Source organism: Panthera onca, chromosome B4 (genome assembly GCF_046562875.1).
Source record: "Panthera onca isolate mPanOnc1 chromosome B4, mPanOnc1 haplotype 2, whole genome shotgun sequence".
NCBI lineage: Eukaryota > Metazoa > Chordata > Mammalia > Carnivora > Felidae > Panthera > Panthera onca.
The window spans coordinates 79,513,220-79,538,749 of record NC_138345.1 but is presented as its reverse complement, the minus strand read 5'-3'; the positions used below and the strand labels follow the sequence as shown (position 1 = coordinate 79,538,749).

At 49.2% G+C, this 25,530-nt stretch overlaps 1 protein-coding gene, 1 long non-coding RNA gene and 1 other non-coding gene across 9 annotated transcripts; 2 read left to right on the top strand and 1 right to left on the bottom strand.

The window, feature by feature from the left end:
- Positions 1-249: 249 nt before the first annotated feature.
- On the top strand, positions 250-17,294 carry CALCOCO1 (calcium binding and coiled-coil domain 1). 7 transcript variants are annotated; one of them, XM_060657434.3, is made up of 17 exons: positions 250-343; positions 2,527-2,703; positions 3,040-3,142; positions 4,142-4,332; positions 7,024-7,182; positions 7,590-7,738; positions 9,401-9,491; positions 11,967-12,122; positions 12,316-12,570; positions 13,039-13,164; positions 13,660-13,755; positions 14,161-14,269; positions 14,496-14,695; positions 15,103-15,209; positions 15,470-15,541; positions 15,754-15,815; positions 16,192-16,307. In XM_060657434.3, the coding sequence occupies exons 2-16, from the start codon at positions 2,548-2,550 to the stop codon at positions 15,794-15,796; spliced, it is 2,013 nt and encodes a 670-aa protein (XP_060513417.3). In that variant the 5' UTR covers positions 250-343; positions 2,527-2,547; the 3' UTR covers positions 15,797-15,815; positions 16,192-16,307. The 7 variants fall into 7 exon arrangements, with proteins under 7 accessions (XP_060513417.3, XP_060513414.3, XP_078305944.2 ...); XM_060657431.3 differs by lacking the exon at positions 15,754-15,815 and having other exon boundaries at positions 16,192-17,294; XM_078449818.2 differs by having other exon boundaries at positions 15,754-16,308.
- LOC132694291 (uncharacterized) lies at positions 9,171-12,035 on the bottom strand. Its single transcript, XR_009617259.2, has 2 exons — positions 11,946-12,035; positions 9,171-9,609 (listed from the first exon to the last, which is right to left on the bottom strand). It is a non-coding gene; the product is annotated as an uncharacterized LOC132694291 (long non-coding RNA).
- TRNAK-CUU (transfer RNA lysine (anticodon CUU)) lies at positions 9,756-9,827 on the top strand. The gene has a single exon. It is a non-coding gene; the product is annotated as a tRNA-Lys (tRNA).
- Positions 17,295-25,530: the final 8,236 nt, after the last annotated feature.

Genomic DNA, 25,530 nt, shown 5'->3' with positions numbered 1-25,530 from the left:
GACCAGCAGTCACCACCAATACAGCCGGGCCCCTCCTAAGGAATCATGGGCCGTGAAGTCCTTTGGTGGCCACACCCTCGTTTGCAGTCATGGAAGTGGGAACTACGCCTCCCAGGATGCCGTGGTGAGGCCGCCCCCGCGACCGCCCTCTGCTCCGCCCTCCTCTTGCACAGCTTTCTGGGATGTGTAGTTCCATATCCAAGCCGGCTCGCCGACAAAAGAGGGCAGAGAAACCACAAACCCCAGAAGTCCTCACGTCCACTTTTCTCCCTCCCCCTCCAGGAGTCGGAGTGCTGTTTTTGTTGTTGGTGGAAGGTGAGGGAACAGCTGATCCGTGTGTGGGGTAAGAAACTTGGCCTAATTTGGGGGCGATCTAATGCGGGGGTCACCCCCAATTTCCAGTCTGTGAAAGGATAATCTAAGGGAACTGTGGAAGGGGGATGCAGGAGCGTTTGGGTTTTAACACTTTCCGTACTGGAAAAGCCACCCCTTCTGTTTTGAGAGTTCTTGGTCTCGAGGGGGCTCTGATCAGGGGTGCGCCCCCTCACTGTTCTCCCCTTCCCCTCAGTTCTTCTCTATAAAGCTTGTTACTCCTAAGGTAGTTGGGAGACACTGAATTATTTACTCATTCTCTCCCACGCAAGACTTGAGCCTCACAAACCTTCTCTTTCTCCTTACCCTCCCGCCCCAATCCAAAGGCCTTTTACTACGCCGAGTCCCGGGAGGGAAGCCTTACAAGTGGCAGAATGTTAAGGAACTCTTAGAGGCCTACAGAGTTGAGGGGTGGGAGTCCCCCCACCCGCGCGAACGCTTGAATCTAGCTACACACATACACTTTAGGTGCCCAGAGCTTTGTTTCAGGTCTGGTGAATGTTTCCAGCTGTTAAGGATTTTATTTGTGGGGAGTATTTGGGATTCCACAGGCTTAGATCTGTGGGGGATGATGCATCCCCCATTTTAAAAGCCGGAAGAATTGTATTTGGAGAAAACATGGACGAATTTTAACGAGGGATTTTTCAGCGATGAAATCCCAAAGAAACCTCTTGTCCCCAGTTCAATCCGTATTTTGGAAGGAGAAGTTGCTTCTTTTTGTAGAGCTGGCCCACCTTTCCTTCTCTACTGAATTCCTGTTGTTTTTAAAGTTGCTAGCTCCAGACTTCAGCCTCGCGTGGGTTTGTGATGTTTGGGGGTGTGCCCATGACTATTGGCCATGGCTGATTGGACACCATCCTCTGTGGTTGACACAGGATGAAGATTAGTGGGATGGAGAGGAGCGATGACGAGAGCCATCTCACAGCCCTGGGCTGAGGAGTTGTGTTGATTATTGTTGTTGTTCCTCACTCCATCCCCGTGTTTCCTAATTAACTCTCCCCACCCTAACTTGGAACACCCCTCCCTGTCAATCCCATCTTATAGCATGCCTCCAACTACACATCCAGGCACTTGGAATTGAGGCCAAAGGGGGCAGAGAGAAAACACTACAGCTGGGTTAACATAGTCAAACCAGTAGGTTTCTAGTTCTGTTCCTGGCGAGACCTGAAGAAAAGAGCGTTAGGTTATTTTTGAATTAATCCTCCCTTCTTTCAACATCATATATATATTTCCCCTTCTTAGGGCCCCTTACTTCCTACCTTCCAATCTATCTCCTGTCCAGGGGTGGGACTTTTCCTGGCTCCAGGCTCCCACATTCCGTCTCCCCACACCACCACGTTCCTGCTGAATGTTTCACCCCACCCTTGAAGCAGCCGCCTCCAGAATTCTTGACTTCCTGAAGTTGAGAGGCAAAACCTGTCTTTCCTTATATCCTCTCTTTCCATTTGTCTTTGAATGAGAGCAGAAGTGTTTTTTTTGTTTTGTTTTGTTTTGTTTTGTTTTTTAATTCATGAGGGTAGACAACTTGGAGAGGGGAGAGAACTGGGACCTCGGGGGCCTGAGGATCGGGCTGTTGGTCCCCGCCTCCAGCCATATTCCTGCTTTGAAGACTCAGTCATTACTTTCAGAGAGTGTTCAGGTGTCATAAGCTACTCCTGGGTACAGCTGGAGTGGGCAAGGAGACCTGCTCGGAATGAGGGGGCCCCACACGTCAGTTGGATTTTGAATTCAAGAGCCAAAAAGATAAGCGGGATGGGATGGGGAGGTGGAGGCTGAAGAATTTGGAATGTTCAAGTATGTTAAGAGGTGGGAAAGGAGGAACCGAGCGGGTAGAGCCTGGGATACTGAGACTTGGTCAATGGGACTGTGAAAGGGGAGCAGAAATGAGAGAGATCTTAACTCTAGGAAGAGTCTGTGACTCAGAGAGGGTACGATGTGAGACAGAATGGGGACTGACTCAGAAGGTCAGACCTGTGTCCTGGAGACTAAAAGTGATACCTCTGGAGGGTCCTGTAGCCCTTAGGGGCTAGGAACGAAATATACCTCCATCTCTGGGTATAGTGGCAGGAGCTGTGAGTGGGTGGGGATGGAGTTGGGGAGAAGAAGAGATGCATGGGAGAGGTTTTAGGATATTAACCCTTTATTTCATAGGAGGGCAGATACCTTGAGGGCAAGATGGAAGAATCATCACTAAGCCGGGCACCTTCCCGGGGTGGAGTCAACTTTCTGAATGTAGCCCGGACCTACATCCCCAACACCAAGGTGGAATGTCACTATACCCTTCCCCCAGGCGCCGTGCCCAGCGCCAGCGACTGGATTGGCATCTTCAAGGTATCCCCAAAACCCCTTTTGGCTCAGATTTGTGAGCCATGGGTTGGTTGGAATCAGGGGAATGACTTAGTCCTTGGGTTCTCAACCACATGTTGATAGAGAAGAAGGGCAGAGATGTCACAGGTGACAGAAGCCATCTGTGTAAGCCAAGGCTCATCTCCTCCCCATCTTAGCCCTGCCCTCTCCTGCCACAAAGGATCCCTCCACTTTCCCGGTCTGTCATCATCCTTGTCACTGTAACAGCATCCTAGCCCCCATTCAGTCCCTCAGCCCTTTCTGCCATCCCTAGCTCACAGTTCCATCACCATACCTCTCTCCCACCATGGGCCTTCACAGGTGGAGGCTGCCTGTGTTCGGGATTACCACACTTTTGTGTGGTCTTCGGTGCCTGAAAGTGCAACCGATGGTTCCCCTGTCCACGCCAGTGTCCAGTTCCAAGGTACGAGGGAACATGGAAGGTCTGGGAGGAAGGAACCTAGGGGATAGAGGTTTGGAGGAAGATAGTGGGCTCAGAAACCAAAGTTAGGCACAGACAACAAGAAAAAATAAGTACAAATAAATAAAATAAGAACTATATCCAATAGGGCTCAGCAGACATAGAATTGTGGGATTATTACAGAATCAGGGACTTAGAGATAGAAGGACCTGTCAAGGGCCAGTAATCCTGCCACTTACCGCCAAAAAAGAGGAAGTCCTCTCAGGGAACTAGGGGTAGGAAGGAGGGAAAGGTAGTGTCATAAATTGAGAAGAAGGTAGTCATTAGATTCTGAAAGACCTAGGCTCAAATCTCAACTCTAATACAAGCTATCAGACCTTGGACAAATTACTTAATTTCCCTGTCTCTGTTATATTAACAGTAAAAGGGGATGCATGGCTTATAGGCACAATATGAAGGTTTAAAGTGATACAGGTAAAGGGTTAGCATAGTGCCTGGTTCAGGGTGGCCACTCAGTAAGTGATAACTAACATTATTATTATTATTATTATTATTATTATTATTATTAGGGAAGGTAGGCTTGGGAAAGAGAGGAAGGACAGGCCTAGGCAGAAAGGAGGAAGAAGAGTATCTCAGGGAACATAAATAGCCCATCGGAGGTAAAGAGGAAAGAAAACAGTATGTGGAACAGGGAACAAGGGACTGGAACCAAGGACAGTGGGTGATAAGACACATCAAGGTGGGGGCGGCTGGATGGCTCAGTCAATGAGCATCCGACTCTTGATTTCAGATCAGGTCATGATCCCGGGGGTCGTGGGATCAAGCCCCACATAGGATTCTGTGCTGGGTGTGGAGCCTGCTCCCTCTCTCCCCATCTGGTGCTCACTCTGTCTATATATATATATAATTAAAAAAAAAAAGACGTCAAGGAAAAGGAAGACTGCCAGGCACTTGAGGGCCTGGGATCATATTAGGGTCCTGGGTCCATTCCTCTTCCCACAGCCAGCTACCTGCCCAAACCTGGAGCCCAGCTCTACCAGTTCCGGTATGTGAACCGCCAGGGCCGGGTATGTGGGCAGAGCCCCCCTTTCCAGTTCCGAGAGCCAAGGCCCATGGACGAACTGGTGACCCTAGAGGAGGCCGATGGCGGCTCTGACATCCTGCTGGTCGTCCCCAAGGCCACTGTGCTGCAGGTGAGACAGAGCAACAGAGCTGCTCCCAGGCAGCGGAGTGGGAGGGGCAGGGGAGGGAGAGGGCTGCATGGCAAGGGACTGCTTCTCACTTTACCTTCCCCTGGGCTGTGGCCTCAACTGAGTACCTCACCAGGACTTACACAGTCTTGCCATTAAGAAAGTCTTGATCTAACATAGACACAAACATGTAGGGCAGGAAAGCAAGCTACCCACAGGCACATATCACTCAAGATTTCATAAGTACTTTTCAAACATTCCTTCTCCCAAGTGCTACATCCTGTACTAGGCCCTAGAGGATGATCCAAAGGGTAGAGGGAGGCCACTCCAGGGAAGGAATGTTCAGAGGAAGGGGAGTATGAGACCCACTTCCAGGACAGGTGAGCAATGAGAGCAGGTGGTAGGGCCCCACACCTGCACGGTCCAATACAGAAAGCTCTTGAACAGTTGAAATGTGACTGGTCCAAATTGAGATGTACTGTATGGGGAACATACACAAAGGATTTTGAAGACTTAGTGTTAAAAAAAAAGTAAAAGATCTCAGTGGTTTTTTATATTGGTCACATGTTGAAATGAAAATACTTTGGATACGCTGAGTTGGATAAAATACCATTAAAACAAATTTCACCTGTTTCTTGTTACTTTTTTGAGTATTTACTAGGAAGTTTAAAAAACTATATATGTGGCTTGTATTTTTCTATGGGACCAAATAGAGAAGAGTTAGAGAGTGGCGGCAGATGTTGGCAAGGACTTCCTGAAGGAAGATCAGGGATAGGGAAACTGGGGAGGAAGTACACTCCCCAGACAAGAGGACAGACTTGAGGAAGTGCTCAGAGGGTGAGAATGGGTAGCTGGTCTGTGATTTAGATAAACTCTTGCCTTCTAGAACCCTCTAAACACACGGGATCAGCACAAGAATAGGAAGATGTCTATATCTTACATAAGTCAGAGATGTGTGAGCTCCTACCCTGTGTTCTGGGTTTTTTTTTATATTAAGTTTTTATTTTGATTCTAATGTAGTTAACATACAGTGTTTTGGTAGTTTCAGATGTACAATAGAGTGATTCTGCAGTTCCATATATATTAATCAGTACTCATGATAAGTGTATTCTTTAATCTTTATCGCCCATTTCACCCATCCCCTTACCTACCTCCCCTCTGGTAACCATCAGTTTATTCTCTATAGTAGAGAGTCTGTTTCTTGGTTTATATCCCTTTTTTTCCTTTGCTCATTTGTTTTGTTTCTTAAATTCCACATTTAAGTGAAATCATAGGGTATTGGTCTTTCTCTGACTGATTTCACTTAGCATTACACTCTCTAGCTTCATCCATGTTGTTACAAATGGCAAGGTTTCATTCCTTTTCATGGCTGAGTAATATTTCATTGTGTATATATGTACCACATCTTCTTTTTTTGTTCTTCAGTCGATGGAGCCTTGGGCTGCTTCCATAATTTGGCTATTGTAGATAATGCTGCTATAAACATTGGGGTGCATGTATCCCTTTGAATTAGTGTTTCATATATTTAAAAAAATTTTTTTTGCTGTTTATTTTTGAGAGAGAGAGAGCACGAGGCAGGGAGGGGCAGAGAGAGAGGGAGACGCAGAATCTGAAACATGCTACAGGCTCTGAGCTGTCAGCACAGAGCCCGACACGGGGCCCAAACCCACAGACTGGGAGATCATGACCTGAGCTGAAGTCGGATGCTTAACTGACTGAGCCACCCGAGCGCCCCTAGTGTTTTCGTATTTTGGGGTAAATACCCAGTAGTGCGATTACTGGACCGTAGGGTAGTTCTATTTTTAACTTTGTGAGGAATCTCCACACCATTTTCCACAGTGGCTGCACCAGTTTGCATTCCCACCATTGGTGCACAACGACTCCTTTTTCTCCACATCCTCGCCAACACTTGTTGTTCCTTGTGTTTTTGATATTAGCCACTCTGACAGGTGTGAGGTGGTATCTCATTGTGGTTTTGATTTGCATTTCCCTGATGATGAGTGATGTTGAGCACCTTTTCCTGTGTCTGTTGGCCATCTGGATATTTTCCATGTTCTGTTTTTACATTTGTTATTCTCATTATAATTACCTTTCAAAAATCTAGGCTAAGAGATCACTTTCCAAATGAGGACAGAGACTCAGAGAAGTTATGTAACTCATTCAAAGTGACATAGCTAGCAGGGCACCTGGGTGGCTCAGTTGGTTGAGCGCCTGACTTTGGCTCAGGTTATGATCTCACAGGTCGTGGGTTTGAGTCCTGCGTCAGGCTCTGTGCTGACAGCTCAGAGCCTGGTATCTGCTTCAGATTCTGTGTCTCCCTCTCTCTGCCCCTCTCCCACTCGCATTCTGTCTCTCTCAAAAATAAGTAAATATTTAAAAAAAAAAAATAACAGAGCTAGCAAAAATTATATTGGAGATTTAAACCTACCTCTGTCAGGTTCCAGAATAGAAAAGGTAAAATTCAGGGAGGGAGCCATTCCTTTTGTTTATGTGGATCGAGAAAGACTTCTTCCAAGAGTGTCGAGAGCTGGTGCGTCTGACTGGTGGTGGCAGGATTCAGTAACACACAAGCCTCCCCTTACTCAGCTCTTTATAGCTTGTACCAATGTAACCTCCCGGCCCCGAATGCACCTGCAGCGTGATGGGGACGGGACTTTCACGAGCACACCCCCCTCCTCATCCTGCTCCCTGTAGAACCAGCTGGATGAGAGCCAGCAAGAGAGAAATGACCTGATGCAGCTGAAGCTGCAGCTGGAGGGACAGGTGACGGAGCTGAGGAGTCAAGTACAGGAGCTCGAGACGGCTCTGGCAACAGCCAGGCAGGAGCATGCGGAGCTGATGGAGCAGTACAAGGTGGGAGTTGGGCCAGGTGGGGCACGGGGCCTGGCTGCTCACCCAGGGTCCAAAGTCTGAACCCAGCGAAGATGGGAAAGGCAAGATGTCAGTGGGCTTTTAAGATGGTTCCGGTATCAAAAACATAGCTTTAAGGGGTAACAAGTAGGATTAAACTTGACATGACAGGAGACACATCCCCAAATGTAACGACACTCAGTTCTTTGAACACAGCAGTGCTGGGGGACGGGGGGATGTGGCCATATTCGCCAGTAAGGGAATGCTCTCTGGCAGTTTCTTTTTCAAGGAAGGTGACAGGGTAGGAAGGTGAGAACAGGCTAACTCCCGTGTGCTCCTCCCAAGCCCTTGTTCTGTGCTTTGAGAGGTGAGTCTCAACTTCATTCTTCTGGGGGGAACCTCGATTCCAGGGGCTTTCCCGGTCCCACGGGGAGCTCACAGAAGAGAGGGACATCCTGAGCCGGCAACAGGGAGACCATGTGGCACGCATCCTGGAGCTAGAAGATGACATCCAGGCCATCAGTGAGAAAGTGCTGACAAAGGAGGTGGAGCTGGACAGGTGAGGGCGTCCCCTCTACCCCCATCACTTCCCTTCATTTCCTGTCACCCCCAGACTCCGGCCTCCTGCTTCAGACAGGCAAACCTGCACTCTGTCTGGTGTGGTTCTTTCCCCTTTCAGACTCAGGGTATTCCACTTCCCCGGCTTTTCTTTCCTGCCTAGCTCTCCTCCATCTTTCCTAAGCCTATTCTGTATTCCTCACCTTCAGAAGTAATCATAGTTACTATTTATGCTGCAGCAAAGGCTAAGCAGGAGCTAGGAGTGGAGGATTTGGAAGAAAAGAGTGGATAGAACAGTCAAGACAAGATAAGAGAGGATGGATTTCAGATTTTATCACAGCAAAGAAGATGAGACTCCGTTCTCACTGTTAGGAAATGTCTGAACCGGTGATCCAGGAATGTTATGGGATCTCTCCTCTGAAAAAAAAGGTATAAGTCATAGACTCTTAGCCCTCAGAGGACTGTCAGGTAATTGAGAAGGTCACTACCTCAGAAGGCAGCCTCTTTCAATATCAGACAGCTGTCACTTTTGTATCTCTTGTATTGAACTAAACACCTCCCTTCTGTAACTTGCCTCCATTAGTGCTGGTTTAGACCTCTGGGGTTGCACGGGATGAATTTCTTTCTTCTACCAGACAACTGTCGTTTTTACCAAATGGCACAAACACTGACCACTTCCCGTGTCTGTCCATCACATTTTCGCCAGGAGAAACACTCTAGTTCTTTCTTTCATCAAATCATGTAATTAAGTCTCTTTCATTCGGCACCAGTAGATTTTATGTATATTTTTAAACTCCTTAAAGGAAAGAGGCATTCTAGCCAAGGTCCAGAGTAAAAAAGTGAGTTACTCCCTGAGGCTTCTCCAGTGTAGGATATGTTAGTCTTGCCCTACGGAGATAGTAAATGTCTAGGTTCTAAATCATGGAATAGAAAAGCAGGGATCAGACAGAGCATCTGGAAAAGATTAGGGACTGTCTAGCCCAGGGGTCAGTAAACCTATGGCCCATGTGCCAGATCTAGCCTGGCCACCTGTTTTTGTACAGTCTGTGAGTTTAAATGGTTTTAATGATGAATTAACGGTTAAACGAAAGAAGAAAAATATTTTGTGATGTGAAAATTATCTGAAATGCAAATGTCAGTGTTCATAAATAAAGTTTTATTGGAACAGCCGCGCTTATTCATTTACACGTCTGTGGTGCTTTCACACTACAGTGGCAGAAATGAATAGTTACCACAGAATCCTCATGGCCTGCAAAGCCTGAAGTATTTATTATCAGGCCCTTTACAGAAAAAGTCTTCCAACTTCTGATCTACATCCAAAGTTTATAATTGATCGTGGCTGTCCCTTGTCTAAAAAAAGACTGGATTCTGGTCTCTTGATTGAATGTAAACAACTAGGAAGGCATCAGCAGAACATTCCTTAAAATGACACATAAAGAGAACAAACTGTTTATTTCTAGATTGTGCTCTAGAACCAGGAATCTTGGATACTCAGGGCTTCCAGCGAGATCACCTTGGTCTGGGGATTTGGGCATCCCAGAGACAATAGGAGGTGTGGGCCCAGAGGGGCACCAGAAAAAGTGCTAAAGACAAAAGCCCACGTCCTTCGTATCTTCTGTGGTGACCAGCCGGGTTATCTGATGTTCCATGTCCCCACGTACAGGGTGAGAGACACCGTGAAGGCCCTGACTCGGGAACAGGAGAAGCTTCTTGGTCAACTGAAAGAAGCACAGGCCGACAAGGAGCAGAGCGAGGTAGGGGCTCAGAGTCTGTTTGCTTTCTCAATTGTTCTTCCACTGCGTTGAGGCCCTTTTGAGTGCCGGGCACCAAAGCCAATAAAAAATGTAAAGAGGACATTGTACACACGCTCTCCTAGGAAACAAAATGTATACCCAAGTCAGGATTAGTCAAAGTGGAATATATTCAGCATCACCAGGGAAGAATAATAAAGTGTTAAGATGCTCCACAGAAGTGGACAAAAGCACGTCTTATTAGGGTCATTAGAAGGGGGCAGGGATGCCTGGCTGGCTCAGTCAGTAGAGCGTGTGACTCTTGATCTCAGGGTGTGAGTTCAAGCCCCACGTTGGGCATAGAGTGTACTGGAAAAAAAAAAAAAAAAGAGGGGCATAAAGTAGCCTAGTATTTTCCAGCTTTTTTAGCTCTCCTTTCCACCCCACAATAAAGTTTTACATCTTAGGTGGAACCTCATTGAATAGATAAAACCAATAGTTTATTACTATAAATTTATTTTTATAAATTCAAGTATTTATTTTCTTTAATGTTTATTTTTTTAATTTTTTTTGTTTACGTTTATTTATTTTTGAGACAGGGAGAGACAGAGCATGAACAGGGGAGGGTCAGAGAGAGGGAGACACAGAATCTGAAACAGGCTCCAGGCTCTGAGCTGTCAGCACAGAGCCCGATGCGGGGCTCGAACTCACAGACCGTGAGATCATGACCTGAGCCGAAGTCGGATGCCTAACCGACCGAGCCACCCAGGCGCCCCAATGTTTATTTATTTTTGAGAGAGGGAGAGACAGAGCACGAGTGGGGGAGGGGCAGAGAGAGAGGGAGACAGAATCCAAAGCAGGATACTGGCTCTGAGCTGTCAGCACAGAGCCTGATGTGGGCTGAAACTCACAAGCCGTGAGCTCATGACCTGAGCCAAAGTCAGATGCTCAACCCACTGAGCCACCCATGCACCCCAATTTTAAAAATTCAAATGTACAATGTTAACTTATAAGGTAACAAAAGTAATCAGGTAATTCTGATGGATGCCAAACCTTGAAATCAGAGGTTACAGATAACTATTCTGTCAGCATCAGCAGCTAATATATTTCCGTATTGAGTTTTGGTTGTACAATACTAAGAACACCTTGAGTCTCCAAATAAGTAAGTGCAAATGACGGCAATTTTTAAACTGTCCACCATGCCATCTCAGTTTGCTTTTCAAACAAAAAGAAAATCCAATAGGAACTTTATTCTGAGGTTTGTACGAAAAAATTAATTAACCTGAAAAAAAAGTGAATTAACTCAGAAGCACATGTCAGTGGATTGATGATCCCCGTTGTGTTAACTTGTGAGCTTGTATGTTGTTTTTCTCACATATTTTTTGAATTATTTAGAAGGAGCTCACATCACATATTCGCAGAATCTCTCAGCAGCTTCCTCCAAACCCTAGGCTTCCGTGGAAGGGTATTTGAAAGCCATTTGTTCAGCAGTAAAGAGTAGGTAGGATTTGAGTAGACAGAGATAAGAGGGAGGCCATTCTGGGAACTGAGAAAGACGCGTGCAAAGGCTGAGAGTCCAGAACACTCGGGGCACTTGAAAGTGTGGGTGGAGGGTTTGAGATGAGGCCCAGGTCAGACTGGAGAGGATCTGGAGTTAATCTTCCTTCTGTAAGCAAATGAGAGGCATCCATGATTTTCAAGGGGGTGACATGTACTTAGGCGGGACTTAACAGAAGATTAATGTGATTTCTTCCTGGGAGATGAACTAGTTATGAGATTATTCAGTAATCCAAGTCAGAAATGACCAGATCCTGAGTCAACATGGTTGCTGTGATAGTAGAAAAGAGAAAATGGCTGTGAACAAGACAGAAGATGGAGAAGCAAAAGGCTTTTCTTGGGGTCACTAAGGAAAGAACAGAGCCAAGCCCAGCACCAAGGGATCCAGCCTGAGTGACTTAGGAAGTAGTCAGTAGCATGGGCAGAAATAAGAGTGGAAAGAAGTGGACTGGGAAATAGAATATGCTGAGTTTGAGGGCCTCATGGACATCCAGACTGAGTTTTGATCTAAAAGGAAGAGCAGAGGGGAGCCTGACTGGCTCAGTTGGTGGAGTAAGCTACTCTTGATCTTGGGGTTGTGAGTTCAAGCCCCATGTTAGGCGTAGAGGTTACCTAAAAAATCAATAAAACCTTCTTTAAAAAATTAATAATAATGAAAGGAAGAGCGGAGAAGCAGAAATGGTACATGGGATACCTAGATTCGTGTAAGACCCCATCAAGGCTGTGATGCCGGTACCTCATTATGGGAGCTGGAGACTGGATGTTCAGGCCTGAGTCGCTTTGAGCTGAGACCCCAAGAAGGGCTGACGAGAGCTGAATGCTTGAGTTTGTGTTAAATCTGGGAAGCGGAACCTTGATCTCTCTCATCACAGTGGTTCAGCCCCTGCCAGCCACCCCAAATACATATACCCCTTTCCTTACCTATTTTCCACCTTCCATCAGGCTGAGCTCCAAATGGCACAACAGGAGAACCGCCGCTTAAATCTGGAGCTGCAGGAAGCAAAGGGCCGGCAGGAGGAGCAGAGTGCCCAGGCCCAGCGACTGAAGGACAAGGTGGCCCAGATGAAGGACACCCTAGGCCAGGCCCAGCAGCGCATGGTGAGTGAAGCCCCTAGGCAGTGGGAAGTAGAGGAAGTACCAAGGGCTAGCTAGGGAAAAGACATGGCTAAAGATTGAACAATATAAATCGTGAGCCTTGTTGCGGTGCGGGGTCAAAGGGACCCTAGTTACCTTCCTGGTTCGAGAATGACTCAGTGGGAGCCCTAATCTCCATCTCCTTCTTTCTCCTGAGGCTGAGCTGGAGCCCCTAAAGGAGCAGCTTCGAGGAGCCCAGGAGCTCGCAGCCTCAAGCCAGCAGAAAGCCGCCCTTCTTGGGGAGGAGTTGGCCAGCACAGCGGGAGCCAGGGACCGCACCATGGCGGAGCTACACCGCAGCCGCCTGGAAGTGGCTGGAGTCAATGGCAGGCTGGCTGAGCTCAGCCTGCACCTGAAGGAGGAAAAAAGCCAATGGAGCAAGGAGCGGGCAGGGCTGCTGCAGAGTATGGAGGTAGAGGGATGGGGGGGAACTGGCAGGCTCACAGCCACTGCCCCCACCTCCATGGAGTCAGATTCCCTGGGAAGGGAGACAGGGATGAGAAGCTTAGAGGACTCAGGAGTGGGGAGGGGCTCTGAGGGAGGTACAATTCACTGTCCAAGTATGACCCATCCGTAAGTAGGGTGTTCCAGTCCTGATCTTCGTAGCACCTTCCTCGGTTACCACCTTGATTAAGAAACGTTTACTGCCCTAGGCACCGGGCCCTGTCGTGATGCCCATTTCTGATCAGCAAGGCACCTTGCTGGCATGTCCCTTCCTTCATTGAGAAGTATCAGGAATGAGGAAGCCAAGAAGGGGAAATTGCTCCCAAAATACCCATTGAAATAAAGGAAAGGACACAGCGAGGGATGGGGCTGATGCCAGTGGCGTCCCTTTTCCTTCACCTTTCCCCTCCCACGTTCCTTTTCGGCTGCATCCCAGGCAGAGAAAGATAAGATCCTGAAGCTAAGTGCAGAGATACTTCGACTGGAAAAGGCAGTTCAGGACGAGAAGACCCAGAATCAAGTGTTCAAGACTGAACTAGCCCGGGAAAAGGATTCTAGCCTGGTGAGACGCCCAGCCACCCATGAGTCCTGGTCCTGTCACCTCCTGAGACATCAGTGGCCCTTCTCTCTGTCCTGGGTGTCAGCTCAGAAGTGCTGGGTGCTCACTTACATGTTGAATGGCATCTTACTTGCACACATCCCAGGTCTCATTGGGTTGAAATGTGCAATGTCCCTTTCTCTTCTCATGGCAAATACTCTGGGCCTCATAGCGATGACGTAAGGGAATTCTAGAATGCCCCGGCTGTGACCAGGGCCTCTGTATCCCAGCCAAAGGCAATCACCCAGGCCCACACTGGAGAGGCAGAGACTGGGACCCAGGCGACTGTCTTCTGTGGTCAAGACAAGGGACTCATCGAAGAAGAGTGTTGGGGCTTCCCCTGTGTGTGTCAGGGCAAGAGAGGGACAGGGGCACAGAGGAGCATGATTCTAGGTTGGTGGTTCCAGGTCGCAGAGCCTAGGTTCTTGGAGGTACATTCTAGGCTCCACATTCCCTCAGGTGCAGTTGTCAGAGAGCAAGCGGGAGCTCACAGAGCTGCGGTCAGCCCTGCGCGTGCTCCAGAAAGAGAAGGAACAGTTACAGGAGGAGAAGCAGGTGAGAACCTAGGACTCAGACCCTTTGGATGCCAGAGCTGAGGATTCAGGGGGGAACCTCATGTCTTCTTGTCATCTCTTGGCTTAAGAACTGCTAACTCTAAGAGGGCCCGGAGGCTAAAAATGGGACGGTGGCTCCTCTCACTGGTTGACTTGGCAGAACAGGGGAGGACTGTGGGAGCGAGGGAGGGATGTAAGAGGTGAAGGAGGGCTCCTGGGGGTGGGGGTGGGAGTGAGGCTCTCCTTTGAGCTGCCTCCCCACCCCACTCCTCCCCCACCACAGCCCACTTTGGGGAAGGCATCCAGTCCCGAAGAGCTCAGAGTTCCTCTTGGGTCAAGGAAGGCTCTGCAGCCAGCGGGGTTGGCGTCTTCCCAGCCTCTCTCACCTCTTTGCTCCCAACTCCAGGAACTGCTAGAGTACATGAGAAAGCTGGAGGCCCGCCTGGAGAAGGTGGCAGATGAGAAGTGGAACGAGGATGCTGTCACAGAGGACGAGGAGGCGGCTGTGGGCCCGAGTCTGTACACCCCCAGTCTTGTGACACCTCTTCCCCCGCCTGTTTCCCCGGCTTGGGGAAAGCTGCATGTGACCCCTCTGGGAGCTGCCTCTGCCTTCTGTGTTTTGCCTTTTTTCTTCCCAGACCCTGGCCCCTTTCTAGTTTAACCATATCCCTCATCCAAAGGGAGATAGCTGAGCCAAGCCTCTAACAATTCATCCCTCTCTGTCCTCTCCCTCACCGGCAGGCTGCCCAGCGGCTCTGACAGACTCAGAGGACGAGTCCCCAGAAGACATGAGGGTCCCTCCCTATGGCCTGTGTGAGCGTGGAGACACAGGCTCTTCTCCTGCTGGGCCACGAGAGTCTTCTCCCCTGGTCGTCATCAGCCAGCCGGCTCCCATCGCTCCCCACCTCTCAGGGCCAGCTGAAGAGAGTAGCTCTGACTCGGTGAGCTGTGTGTGGACGGGGGCGGTGGTGGGAGACAGAGCAAGGTTAGGGAGGAAGGGGCAGGTACGGCCACACCCAATGGCCCAGTGTCCGGAAAAGGAAGTGTTAATCTTAGCCGTACAGGGCTCTGCTTTCCCCTTGGGAGAGAGGAGGCAGGCCCAGCCTCTCTTCAGGGCCACTGCCCCAAAATCCAGTCCGACCCAGTAACCCCAATGCTGCCAGCCCCTGCCCCCCATACTCCTCCTCTTCTTACCCACTAGCCCCCATCAAAACTCCTGTCCTGCCTCACTCTTACTACAGCCCACAGTCTACCGTCTGGGCCTGGACTGCTCTTACCTCCCCCAGCATGCTGCTCCCCTATCTTGGGACGCTACCCCCAAACCCATCCCTATCTCTTTGGTACCCAGGAGGCCGAGGATGAGAAGTCAGTCCTCATGGCAGCTGTTCAGAGTGGAGGTGAGGAGGCCCACCTGCTGCTTCCTGAGCTGGGCAATGCCTTCTATGACGTGGCCAGGTGAGTGCAAAAGGGGGAGAACACGAGGAAGGTGGGAGCATGCCAGTGGAAAGGGCATCCGGGTGAACAGTCCCCATGCCCTTCCCCCAAGCTCCCTCTTCTTGGCCCCAGCCAAGAAGAAGAGACATAGGAGTGGTTGACACAGAAAACCACCCACCACCCCAAGTCCCAGGTGCCATCAGGTAATTCCTCCCCCCATCTTATCAATGCACACGTGCACTCAGAGGCCCTGCCTTTAACTGGCTTCTGTGTCGTTCTAGCACCATCTTCCGTGGAGCCCAAATAGCCCTGCATCCCCTCTCTCCTGCCCCTCCCCCTTCCCCAACCACCAGGTAGGTACCTAGGCTCTATCTGGGGAGGAAGGGAGGTGACCAGTGCCCCCAGGGATGGGAACAGAGAGAAGACTGGGATCCAGCATCTGACCACCCCTGAGATGTTGTCCTTCTCCCCTAACTTTCCTGGGAGACCCTTTGGGCAATGCAGCTGCAGGGGTGGGGGATTCAGGTATCAGATCGCCCCTTCTGCCTTCCCTTTTCTTTTGCAGGTCAAGAGGGGAAGGCAGGGGGAAGAGAGATTTTATCATCTAGCCCCCAGCTTTGCCTCGATGTGAGATGGGCTCAGGGCAGGGAGGGGGCGATGCTGTCATCCTTCTCGGCTGGAGCAGGAAGATGAAGGACGATGTCAGACTCATTTTCAGCCTCATTAGGCAGCAGACGGAGATGGAGGGAGGAGCGCAGGGGTGGGGGATGGGCTGTGCACCACTGCGGCGACCAGCGGGGACTAAAGAAGAGAGGGCCTGGAGAGCTGGGAAACTAAGGCTTCAGTAGTGTGGGGAGAACGATGCTGGGGGTGAGACTAGGAGAGAGCTGCCAGGAACAGGGTAATCTGGAAGGCCAGGTGCATGGGTCCCTGTCCCTGAGGTCCACAAGGCAAGAAGGCATCGGAGCACACTGACCCTCTCCTTCCCCTCTGTCTCCTTCAGTGGCTTTGCAGTGGGTCCCTTGTCAGAGGCCAGCACCGGGGGCCCTGCCACCCCCCCGTGGAAGGAGTGCCCTATTTGTAAGGAGCGCTTTCCGGCTGAGAGTGATAAGGATGCCCTGGAGGACCACATGGATGGACACTTCTTTTTCAGCACCCAGGACCCCTTTACCTTTGAGTGATCTCACTTCTCCTCAGTACATGCACAGATGCACTCTCACACACACACACACACACACACACACACACACTCATGCACAGACACACACACTCATGCACAGACACACACTTAGGTCTCAGGCCTCTCTTCCAACACACTGGGCTCCATGATATTCTGTTCCCTAAGAACCGCCCCTGCCTTTGAGCCATTTTCATCCCAAGCTCTCACCGGCATCCTCTCCTGCCTGGTTCTTTTGTCCAAGCAGGGGTCATTTTTGGAAGCAGTGGCTGACCTTACCCTCTAAAAGCGGTTTTGGATGAACCAGGATGGAGGAGAACTTCCCCAGGGGTAGGTTGCTTCTGTCACGGACACCAGCCACACACACACACACTCATACACACACACTCACACACACTCTCTGATGCCCCAAAGCCAATTCCCCGGGGCACCCCACCCTCTCTTATTGGGGGTCTTTGTTGGTTTATCTGAGTTTTCTCTGGGGCCTGCATGGAGGCAGCAGCATGGACATCACGGCCTCTTCAGGTCTCTTTCATTTCTGAGCTTCAGTGGTTCTTTCTGTTCCCCATTCCCTCCCCCCCATTGCTTTCTGCACCCCCACCCCAGCCTTTTCCACACCATTAGATATGAAATTTGGATGTTTCTTTTGTATTTTTGAGGTTTTCTGTACTCTTACCTCCTGCTCCACCCTGCCACCACCCCCCAGTGTCCTCACATGGAAAGAAATAATGCATTTGTGCCTTCTGTGAGGGATGGGGAGAACACAGGGTCCCAGGTGTCCCCGTTTCTCAGCCCTCCTCCCTCTCCAGGTTCCCCCTCCCCCCAGCAATAAGAGCTTTCCCTCATTATCCCTCCCCCGATCTGTAGTTTGGACAAATATATTTATATGATATGTATAACGATTCTAATAAAATGTGTTCTTACCATGAGGTGTGACTAGAGCAACGCAGGTCCAGACAGCTGGCTCATAGACCATAGTGGAGGGGAGTTGGGACGGAGGGGACTACCCCCTGCCTTCTTGGGGAGGGTGCCCAGCAGCGTCTCCTCGCTATGCCTCTTGGTGGGCAGAGGAGGAGGGAGGGATCTTTGTCTCGGGTTGTGGTGGGGCGGCTGGCTTGGAGAAGACTGCGGTGGACGAGGGAGCAACGTATGGGTCCACGTGAGACAGGACTTCAGGATTTCAGTCCTGGGGTGGGCAAGGTGGAACCCAAGCTTCTGGGCCCAGGTGCATGTCTCAGAAGGCAGGGGAAGTTTCCACTGCACAGACCTTCAACCTCCATAGCAGCCATCACTGTACCGTGGGCCAAAGATGGGCATTACCCGTGTCAGGAGTTCACATCTTTGGGGAGCCACTTAGGTAAAAAAAATGCCCTCAACTCCATCCCTCCGAAGTCTATTTGATTTTCCTTCTATCCCTGCCGCCCCCCTCTCTCTGTTGCCATCCTCACGTACCCGTATGCGCACACTGACTCCACAGTCACAAAAACACATTCATCCACTCTAACCAGCTTCACAGGCTAGACACATACACCGCGTCGTAAAGCATTTATTAAGGAGCTGCGTGCTCACCAAGGCTCTCAGCAATGCCCAGCACAAGCCATGCCTACAGCCCGCTTGTTCCCCAGCCCAGTAGCTCCCTTATCAGTCACCCTCCTCTGCCTTCAGGGCCCCTGGGTGGGCAACCTGTACCAATCCCTCTCTCCACCCACCTGAACCCCCCACCAATCCACCCCCCTTCCAGCCCCACCTGGATGACATCCTTCCATCCTTCCTTCTTCCCTCCTGTTGCCGTCTCCTAGCAACCCCATCTCATTCCCTGAATCCCTTCCAAGGAAATTAGAGATAATGGATCTCTCCTCTCTCCATCTCAACTCCTCTTTATTGATCCTCCTTTAATGAAAGTTAATTATAACAATGATTTAATTAATAGAATCCCTCTCTTCCTTTATTGCTTCCCGTATTAAGACTATTAATAAATACGAGCTGGGCTGACAGAGGCATCCATCACCCGCCTGGGATTCCCCCCATCCCTCCTTTTTCCCTCCCCCTTGCCCCCTCCCTCGCTTGGCCTATAAACTTGCCGGGGTAGTGGGGGTTAATCAGAGAGGAATTATGAGCCAACATCCCCAGCAGGAGGTGCATTTAATGAAATCACTTGTGATTTATGTCTGGGGGAGGTTGAGGAGGGAAGAATCTGGAACCCAGACATCCTGGCTTCCAGAAGTGTGCCCCACCTAGTGCAAAAGGGGAGGATAGGAGACAGAAACAGGGGCCCAGAACCCCTGCTCCCACCCCACAGCCCCTGCTGAGCTGCACACACACACACACCCACAGGAGCCACATGGGTAGCTGCACAAGGCCATTGACACAGGCTGCCAGACTAAATAATAGCCCTTATGAGGACTGTGGCATAGGTTTTGTTCTTTCCCACCTCCAGGACTTCACAGGGGTCATTCTCATCTCCCATTATCCCCAGCCCAGTTCTGCCCCACCTTCCCAAACCCATGTCTCCATGAAGCCCGCCCCCCCTCCCCCAACAGTTCCTCACCAGACTCCTCTACCTGGATATCTAGAGTTCTTCCCTCTGCCCTTCGTAGGTCTTCTTGTGTGCTATCTGCCCCTTCAGGCTGGGAAGTTTAGAGCCATTTCTCATCCCTACTCATAATTTGCCTACCCCAGGATCCAGTGCATGGCCCCTGACACGGGGAGCTCAGGGAAGATCATTGACTGCCTGGGCCGGGAGGGAAGACACCTGGGTTCCAGCCCGAGCTCATTCTCCTACCCACTCGGTGGTATTTGGCAACTCAGCCTTTCTCATTGTTTCCCTTCTGGAATGGATGGTCTCTTCTGCCCTGCTTCCCAGCATCTATGCAGACGGTGTTGGGTCTGAATGGGCTCAAGGCACTAGTGTGAAAGGAAGAGTCAGACCAAGTATCAGCAAACAGGCACTGGGGTGTATCTGGTGGGAGATGACGAATCCAAACATCGCTCCCTGCTTCCAGAACCTCGGTGGCTGCGTGTTGCCTACAGGAACATGAAGTGCAGACCATTAAGTGTGCCAGTCAGGGTCTTCACCATCTGACTCCAACTTGCCTTTCCATTTCCCATCCCACCCTAAGGAACCCTGGCGTCCAGCTTCATGGAACCACTCTACCATTTTTGCATACCTCTGAGCACATGCTTGCCCCACAGCTCAGGGGACACCTCCTCCATGAGGTCTTACTTGACTTCTTGCAGTTATCCCCCGGGGGGGTGTTTTTCATAAAAAACACTACAGCACGTTTACAAGCCTTTCTTCTTTCTCAACTCTAAGCAGCTGGAGGGAAGGTTCTGTGTTTGTACGTGGAAAAAAGAAAAGAAAAGTTGTTTTTGCCAGGCCTTCAAAAATAACTTTTTTAATTATTTTAATAAAATAATTCCCGAAAAATATTTCATACATACGAAAGGGTATATATATATATATATATATCCACATACAAGAGATAAAGAACAATAAAGTGAACATTATTGGACTTTACTAACCAGCTTTAGGAAAACATCACCAATGCCATTGAAGCGTGCTGAGGTAGCCTGAAGGAATAAAGTGTGACGTCCTTTGGGACAAAGACATGTCGTGCATTAATTCAGAGAACTTTCTGTAGTGTTCTTTATGGGTCAGGTTCTGGCCATAGAGAATCGGGATGGAATAGTCAAAAACCCTGTTAAAAACTGCCCTCACAGAGCTTATAGTCAAAGCAACAAATCTTCCTAAGCAAGATAAGCACTACTTTAGAGGTATGCACAGCATGCTACGGGGCCACAGAGGAAGGATAATTAACTAAGACTGGGGGACGCAAAGCTTCCCATGGGTGACCATGTAGAGGCTGAATCTTAAAGAGACAGAAGGAACAGAACATGCAAAGACATAACTGGCTTAGAAGTCTAAATACTTGGGGCTGCTGAGTGAGGATTGTGCACTGTGTGAAGTGAGACTGGAAAGATGGACTAAAAGATACTCACGCATTCACTCAACAAATATTCATCGAGTGCCTACTATGTGCCCGGTGCTGTTCTAGGCACTGGGAAACAGCACGAACAAAACATAAGAGGAGCGCCTGGGTGGCTCAGCCGGTTAAGCATCCAACTCTTGGTTTTGGCTCAGGTCATGATCTCACAGTTCATGCGTTCGAGCCCCACATCAGGCTCTGTGCTGACAGTGGGGAGCCTGCTTGGGATTCTCTCTCTCCCTCTGCCCCTCCCTTTCTCTCTCTCTCTTTCTCAAAATAAAGAAACTTAAAAAAAATAAATAAGAGGGGCCTGGATGGCTCAGTCTGTTAAGCGTCCGACTCTTGATTTCAGCTCAGGTCATGATTTCACGGTTCGTGAGCTCAAGCCCTGCGTTGGGCTCTGCACTGACAGTGTGGAGCCTGCCTGGGATTCTCTCTCTCTCTTTCTCTCTCTCTGCACTTCTTGCACTCACACTCTGTCAAAACAAATAAATAAACTCTAAAAAAAAAGAAAACAGAAAACAAAAAACAAAAACATAAGAATGCTTGTCCTTACAGGACAAGCTTACACTCTATTGCCAGATCATGAAATTCCAGAGCAATCAGTTAGGAACCTATTGTAATAACCCAGGCAAAAATGGTGAACACTGCACTTAAGCCATGTCAAGAGGAAAAGAGGCAGAATTTTTTAGGATGCAGAATTAATGGAAGTGAACAGACGGAGTCAAGTTGATCACAGATTTCTAGTTTCAATGAACAGATAACCAGCAATGCCATTCACCAAATAAATAATATAAATGGAGAAATACATCGAGGGAAATATGACCGGTGCAATTTTGACTTGTTGACACATTTCCAATGTGTTTGCAATCTTCCAAAGAAGAGAGAGATCCAGTAGGCAGTTGGATAGATATTTAAGTCTGGAGTTTGAGAGTTTGGAACTGAAGACAGAGGCTTAAGATCCTTGAAAGTCAAGGTGACGAGAGTGAAGAAAGATCACCCAGGTGTCCCTGCATGTACAGTGAGAGGGCAAGAGGGCCAAGGGCAGAATCCAGGTGACCATCCACATGGAAGAGAAGTTCAGAGAACGCAAAGTCACAGAAAAGACTGGGAAGGATCAGTCAGAGGGAGAAAGGTGTGGCAGGTGCAGCAGAAAGGTCAAGGAAATGACTCCTGGAAACCACTGGATTGGCAGGTGGCTTGACGAGAGCTTGAGGAAAGTGTTGTAGGTGGAAGTTACTGTACCGCCGGACTTCACAGAACCTGTAACAGATACACAATTCCAACCCATGGGAATTGGGAGTATGTCTCCAGACTCACATAAAAACCGGGACTCCTGAGTCAAGGTGTAAGAAAAATCAAGGGCAGGAGCCAAGATGTCTGGATCCACCATCAAAGAATTCGTACTTGCTTTTGACCAGCCAGGTGTGAGGCACACTCTAAGCCTGCACTATCCGCTATGGTAGCCACCAGCCCATGTGACTCCTGAGCACTTGAACTGTGGCTAATCCAAACTGAGATGCTGTGAGTATAAATTGCATAATGGATTTCCAGACTTTGTACCAAAAATTAAAAAACAATTTAAAATAATTTTATGTCGACTGCATGTTTAAATGATAATAACTTGGATATATAGCATTACATAAAATATGTTGTTAAAGTTAGTTTCACCTGGTTCTTTTATTATTATTATTATTAAGGGGGCACCCGGGTGGCTCAGTTGGTAAAGTGTCTGACCTCGGCTCGGGGTCATGATCTCACGGTTGGTGAGTTCGAACCCCGCGTCGGGCTCTGTGCTGACAGCTCAGAGCCTGGAGCCTGTTTCAGATTCTGCGTCTCCCTCTCTCTCTGCCCCTCCTCACCACCCCCCCCCCCCCCCCGCTTGTACTCTGTTTCTCTCTCTCTCTCTTTCTCTCTCTGTTAAAGGATTTTTATTTTGGGGGCACCTAGGTGACTCAGTGGGTTGAGTGTTCGACTTGTGCTCAGGTCGTGATCTCACAGTTTCTGAGTTCAAGACCCATGGTTGGGTTCTCTGTGGTCTGCTTGGAGCCCACTTCTGATCCTCTGTCCCTCTCTCTCTCTGTACCTCCCCCATTTATTCTCTCTCTCTCTCTCTCTCTCTCTCAAAAATAAACACTTTTAAAAAAAAAGATGTTTATTTTCAAGTAATCTACTATGCCCAATGTGGGCTCAAACTCATGACCCAGAGATCAAGAGTCACGTGCTGTCTGGACTGAGTCAGCCAGGCGATCCTCACCTCGTTCTTTTGACTTTTTTAAATGTGGCTACTAGAAAACTTAAAATTCAAAATTCAAAATTACTCATTAAATTTTTACTGCACCGTGCTAACCAAAGCCCTGCCCCAGAATGGGACATCTCCAGACTCCCAACATCCCTACCAGAAGGAAGATGTATGCCAGAAACTTCCAAGACTGCATTCTAGACACACCACTTTGCCCCATGTTCCCAAGGCCATTACCTAGGGATCCCAAGGGATCCCAGTGCTTAGTACCCATCTCCAGATCGCCATTCCTGTTCCCACCATTTTTTTTCTTTCTTCAGGTCTATTGATAATCAGGTGAGCATAGAAATGACCTTTTCTACCTCACAAAAGTGCATTTTTTTCCAGACTTAGAATCCAGAATCTCTCTCTCCCAAACCCTAAATTTAGAAGCCATGTCTTCCCTCTTCTGTTTCCCCTGTTTCTCAAATCATGGCATTGTGGCTGTCACGTAGGTTCTCCAGATTTAATTTGTCATACTTCCTAGCCATGTGACCTGGAGCAAAAACACTTCATGTCTCTGAGCCCTTATCTGCAAGATGTGGAGAACTGCTACCTGGGAAAGTTATCGTGAGGATTATATGAAATCAGATGTGTAAAATGCCTTGCACAGAGCCAGGCACACGGGAGGTACTTTATAATTTGGGGTTTTCTGTTTTGCATCTTACCCCTGCGTATTTGGAGAAGAGCAAACTCGGGTTCATATGATATATGGGCAGTGATAGGACCTCAAAAGCAAAAGGGCGCTTAGAGATATATTTGCAGCTTCTCATTCAGTACAGAAATTCCCTGGACGACATCCCTCATTGGTAGTCATCCAACCTCTGCTTCAACATCTCCAGGGGCCATTCACTGGTTCACACAATAAATAAGAACAAGGCACTGTGGGAGCCACAAAGAAGGGCAGACACAGATCTTGCTGTTAAGGAGCTTATATTTTAGCAAAAAGGATATATAGAGGAATAACTGTAATACAGGGTAAATGTGGTATGTGCCAATTGAGGGTGCCATGACAGAGCCAACAACCTTACAAATTAATCCACGTACAACACAAAGGATGACTCTGATATTAAAATTTCTCCCAAGTGTCAGACCTCAGTTTTCCCTACTCATTTCATAGAAAGTGGTACAAAATTCTTCCACACTAGATCACCAGACTGTTCTCGAGGAGGACATTTCTGTAATAATCTTAAAACTCCAGGAGGGTGTGGCCATGGAAGAGGCTAGAGTGGATGAATGGGAGCACGGGTGTGGGGAGAATTGGTTTTGCTGCAAGACCCTCCGGTCTCTTCAGTATCACAGAATTTCTGGGAGTCCCTAGATATTCATCCCACCCTCTACGTACTACCAAGGAACTCCTGCCTACCTGGAAAGCCCTGAACATCCCTACTCTCAGGACTTATCCAAACATTTTTCTGTCTGTGCTTTTTCTCTCCCTTCCTCCCTCCCCCATCTTTATCACATTTTCTTTATCTTTATCAGCATCTCTATAATTTTCTTTGTGTCCATTTCTGCTTCAGTCCGTCCCTCTCGTCATTTAGATTTGGGTGTCTGTTATTCTTGAGGGGGTCTCTGCCTCTGTTTCTGTCTTCCTCTCTTTTACTCTTTCATCATCGTTCTCCATTTCTTGGTCGGTTTCCATTTTTCTGTCTCTGGCCTTGCTTTCTCCCCAGCTGCCGCAAAGCTATAAACCCAGCCGGCCCTGCAGCAGGCAGCCGCCAATCACTAGGCTCCAGGAGTTGGGGGAGGGGGCTGCAGGGAGGTGGGGACCTGGGAAAGCTGGGGCACTGTTGCTACAGCAGGGGAGGGGAGAGGCAGAAAAGAGCAAAGAGATGCCACTCCCAGAAGGCGACCACAGCTGCCTCCACAGCCTGTGCCTGGACCCCCATCCTGCTGGGAACAGACACCTGGCCCTCTTTCCATTGTGAGCCAGAGTACCTGGGTCCCTCCCATATTCTCCCCAAACCATGATTTCTCATCCAAAACCACCGACCACAGATCACTCCATAAGAGATTTGCCTCCTCCTTCATTCTTAGGCCCTCCCAAGATGAGGGAGCTAAGGGACCCTGGGGGTCTGAGGATGTCTGGGACAAATGCTTACGTGAACACTGGGACAATAAAAGGATGGTCAGGACAGGCTGGAGGGAAGGATGCTGAGAAACAATGGGTACTGGGGAGGCCCTGAGAGGAGGGGGAGTGCTAACAAGCAAGGATGAACCAGAAGGTTGGGCACTCCAGGCTTCTTACCAGCTCCCTGGCCATTCCTAAGGCAGGATTGACAGCCAGAATCCCTGGTCCCTGGGGCAGGTGGGGATTGGGCAGATTAGGGTGCTGCCTAATGAGCAACTACTTAGCCCGTCCTTAGAAATCTATAGGGTCGGGGAGAGGGTGGGGGTTGGGGGTGTTGCCCAGGCGGGGAAAGCTGGGAAGGGGAGGGATTAGCCAGAGATTTTAGGAGATTTTAGGAGAAGGGCAGGGGAGGAGGAACAGTTCCATGTTGTAGGGCAGGAGGAGACCGACCCAGCAAGTAGTAATTCCTGGTGTGCCGGCGACCCCTGCTGGCTATGCACATCACCACCTGGGAGAAGAGAAGGTATGGCCAGCCTGTGTGAGTCCCCGTGTGGGTAGAATGTGACACTGCGTTATATGAATGTCTCACCGTACCACAGTGACAGGGCGTATTAGCGCTCCCCGTGATAATGTGTGGGCACCCCCAGGTGAAGGCAGAAATGTGACCGGGCACAGAAGCCACAAAGTTCAGGTCCTGAACTCCTGGCCCCCCGGTGGGCAGTCTGGATGTCCAGGTTGGGTGAGGTCTTTGAGCCCACTATGTGTCCTCACTAGTGTCACAACAGCAGTACAGATCCATTCGGTGGGGCGCTGCTGGCATCAAAATG